This window comes from Propithecus coquereli, unplaced genomic scaffold (assembly GCF_000956105.1).
Source record: "Propithecus coquereli isolate 6110/MARCELLA unplaced genomic scaffold, Pcoq_1.0 Scaffold196, whole genome shotgun sequence".
In the NCBI taxonomy this organism is placed as follows: Eukaryota; Metazoa; Chordata; class Mammalia; order Primates; family Indriidae; genus Propithecus; species Propithecus coquereli.
The window spans coordinates 1111464-1115144 of record NW_012144522.1 but is presented as its reverse complement, the minus strand read 5'-3'; the positions used below and the strand labels follow the sequence as shown (position 1 = coordinate 1115144).

General features: G+C 47.9%; 1 protein-coding gene across 1 annotated transcript in view; it reads left to right on the top strand.

Moving 5' to 3' along the window:
* The window catches only part of DPRX (divergent-paired related homeobox), an 18444-nt gene extending 17031 nt beyond the window's left edge, over nt 1–1413 (top strand). Inside the window, exons 2-3 of the mRNA XM_012643321.1 lie at nt 116–270; nt 1012–1413. Of these exons, the coding sequence (XP_012498775.1) occupies nt 116–270; nt 1012–1413 (557 nt within the window). The remainder of the gene's footprint in view (nt 1–115; nt 271–1011) is intronic.
* The last annotated feature ends 2268 nt before the right edge of the window (nt 1414–3681 follow it).

Genomic DNA, 3681 nt, shown 5'->3' with positions numbered 1-3681 from the left:
CCTCAGTCACTTGACTGCCAGGCTTCACCTCTGTGCAGAGGGAGGGGAAGTTCAGGGTTTTGAGAACAGAACTGTTAACCATTTTCCGCTTGTGTCTTTTTGTCCTTTTTTCCAGGCACGCGCCAGATGCATCCACACAGAAAACGAACCATGTTCACTGAGAAGCAGCTGAAAGCTTTGAACGTCTTGTTCAATGAGAACCCATATCCAAACCCCAGCCTTCAGAGAGAGATGGCCTCAAAAATCGACGTACATCCAACAGTACTGCAGGTGGGAAAATCATGCCCCATCTTGCTAAGCCACCTCCCCGGACCCCCTAGCATAATTCCTGAGATTTGATACCACCCCAATCCCCGATGCTCCAAAGACCCAGACTCTCCTGTCCATACCCCCATAATCTCTTCTACCAACCCCTAGAGCAAAGATGAGTAAATTTTTTCAGTAAAGGACCACAGAGTAAATATCGTAGGCTTTGTGGGTCAAGCTGTCCCTCCAACTCTTCCGCTCTGCCATCACAGTGCAAAAGCAGCCACAGATCATATGTAAACAGATGGGGTCTATCTTTGCTCCCATAAAATTTTCTGGACACAGATTTGAAGTTCATAAAATTTCCACCATCACAAAATAGTATTCTTATTGTGTTTGATTTTTTTTTTGCAACCATTTAATAATCTCAGAGGCCTGTACAGAAACAGATGGGTCAGACTGGGCCTAGGAACCCTCATTTCCTGACCTCAGCCCTAGAGCCTCCCCTGGGACTGACCCCTTTGCCCTCCAGTCCCCTGCTCTGGGATTTCTGGTCGCTGCCTCAGTTTCTGTCCCCACAATCTCTCACTTCTGCTCCTTCCTGAGATTCGGTTGGGAGAGAGTCCCACGAATTGGATGTAAATGGCCAAGGTGTGGAGCTAGCTCTTCCCACCGAGAAGCACCCGTCTTCTTGAGCAGAATGAAAACTATCCCGGAATCTCACCCCACTCATCAACCCGTATCCTTCCCCTCTTCTCGCTGCAGGTTTGGTTCAAGAACCATAGAGCAAAACTGAAGAAAGCAAAATGCAAGAATGTTCAGCAAAAACAAGGAGCTCAAGAGCGACAGACACCTGAGGGCGGAGTCAAGGCCAGTCCCAGCCAGAGAAATACGGAAATACAGCCCAGATCCGCGACCGCCGCCTACCCTGCGGCCCTCATTTACACGGGGCTCCAGGCACCCTCGTACCAACTCAGCCTGTACCCCACCATCAGGGTCCCTACAGATGTCTTCTTTGGCCACAGAATAGTCCATTTTGGCTGCTGCCAAGACCCTAACATTTACTCCCTCTATCCTATTGTGGAGTCCCAGGTTGGTTCTCCACGCTTCGGTCCTCACGTTTTTGGCTGTTCACTTCTACAAAGCAGGGACAGACACGAGCCCTAAAAGGCCACGTGTAACGATTCCTATTCAGGAGACCACAGAGGTAGACCATAGAGGCACAAACCAAATGTATCGGGGTGATGGAAATGTTTCATGCCTTAATTAGGGCGGGAGTTACCTGGGGGAGTAAATTCGTCATAACACTCAGAACTGTACATCTAAAACCTCTGCGTTTTATCTTATATAATTAAACCTCAATAAAAACTATACAGTGAGAATAGTAAGAACAGGTTTGGTTTTTTTCCCTGCTTCATTTGTTTTGATTTTTAGTTTGCTCAGCTAATGAGATTTAGTCAGTGTCAACAAATGGGCTTATTTTTCTTCCGTCGTCGTCTCCTTGGCCATCGTTTTATGTGCCCTGGGTTACCTGAATGAGTGACCTCATCAAGCTACCTTCATTCGTTTTGGCTTCTGCTTAATATGTTCTTCAAGTAACAACCAGGATAACTCCATTATTACTTTAGAAATTTTGCATCATCCCTCTGCTTAAAATCCTTCCAAGGCCAGGTGCAGTGGCCCACAGCTGTAGCCCCAGCTCCTCGGGAGGTTGAGTCAGGGGGTCCGTTTTTTTTTTTTTTTTTTTTTCCGCAGACAGAGTCTCACTCTGTTGCCCGGGCTAGAGTGCCGTGGCGTCAGCCTAGCTCACAGCAACCTCAGACTCCTGGGTTCAAGCGATCCTCCTGCCTCAGCCTCCCGAGTAGCTGGAACTACAGGTGCTTACCACCACACTGGGCTCAAAATATATTTTTGGAAGAAAAAGAAAGGGAGAGGAAAGGGTAGGAAGAGAGAGAGAGAAAGGGAGAAGGAGACAGAGGCCGAGATTGACTCAAAGAATGGCTTCCCTTGGCCTTAGGAGAAGGGCTTTAGTTACATCAAATCCAGTCTCCTCCCTCTCACCACCTTCTAGCCCGGCAGTTCCCAAACTCGATAAGGAAGATCAGATCACCTGGGCAGCTGTTAAAACCTGGTTCTCAGACTGAAGGAGTGGTTCCCAGGAGGGGGCGCCATTTTACCCTGGGGCTGTATTTAACAAAGGTCCGTGCCCAGGAGGCACAACCAAAACCTGGATTCCCCTCACACTTCTCAGAGAAGGTAAAAAGGAGCTACTCCCAGAGGAAGTTCTCAGGGTGAGCCGGAGGGAGGAGGTTAAGGGTGTGGCGGAGGCCGAGAGCTAGATCCAGCTCTGCTGGGTGAGTCCGTGTGACCCAGAGTCTGAGGGGGCTTGGTGCTGGGCGTGGGTTCCAGCCCGGAGGGTGGGAACACCCGGAGAACCCAAAGCCGGGCTTGCGTCCTGCCTCGTCCCCCAGTGAGCTGGTGACTGAAGCCCACCCCCCATCCCCTTCTCCCACGCTGGGCCTTGATTTCCTCACCTTGTGGGTGGGGACAGTGCTCTGCCGTGTGTGTTCTTGTAAAATGAGCCCTCTCTTAGGGCATCCACATCTCCCCAGAAGGAATCATTTTGTCTTGTCACCGTTGATTAGTTTTGCCTGTTGTTGAACTTCAGAGAAACCGAATCGTAGCGTGTGAACTCTTTTCATTGGCTTCTTTCATTGACCATTTCATTAGTGAAATTCACGCATGTTAAAGTGAGTACAATAGGAAGCATTTTTAAAAGGACTTGGACTAACCCAATAGAAGGTGATAGTCACATTTCTGTGATGATCTCAAAGTACCTTCTTAAAGATGGTCGCTTAAACCAACACCTGAGTAAGATCATCTCATCAGGGCTCACAAAGGCGAGTTAGCCAATTCCATCACTCCTCCCACAACTGCTAGATATCTTTGCTTGTAAGAACTTTTCCTCATCAACTATCACAACAGAATGGGGAAAATTGAAGAGGAAATAGAATTCATAGAAGAAATATAAGATAAAAACTTAATTCTTCTCTTTGCAGCCTTGTTTATTCCAGTGGTGACTGAGGAGTTCATTTACTTTTTAAAGTATTTGGAATACTGGGACTTTCATTTTTCAAAGAGTATAGAATCCTTATTGTCTGAGATCTCACCATGGAACACAGGCTGCACGTGATCAGGGTCCTTGTGTTTCTTCCCCATCTTATCTCTAGTTCCCTGGACCAGCGTGGATTACAAAGTAGGTTTTCAAAAAGTATTTTTCGGCCAGGCACGGTGGCTCATGCCTGTAATCCTAGCACTCTGGGAGGCCGAGGCGGGAGGATCGCTCAAGGTCAGGAGTTCAAGACCAGCCTGAGCAAGAGCGAGACCCCCGTCTCTACTAAAAATAGAAAGAAAATTAGCTGGACAACTAAAAAT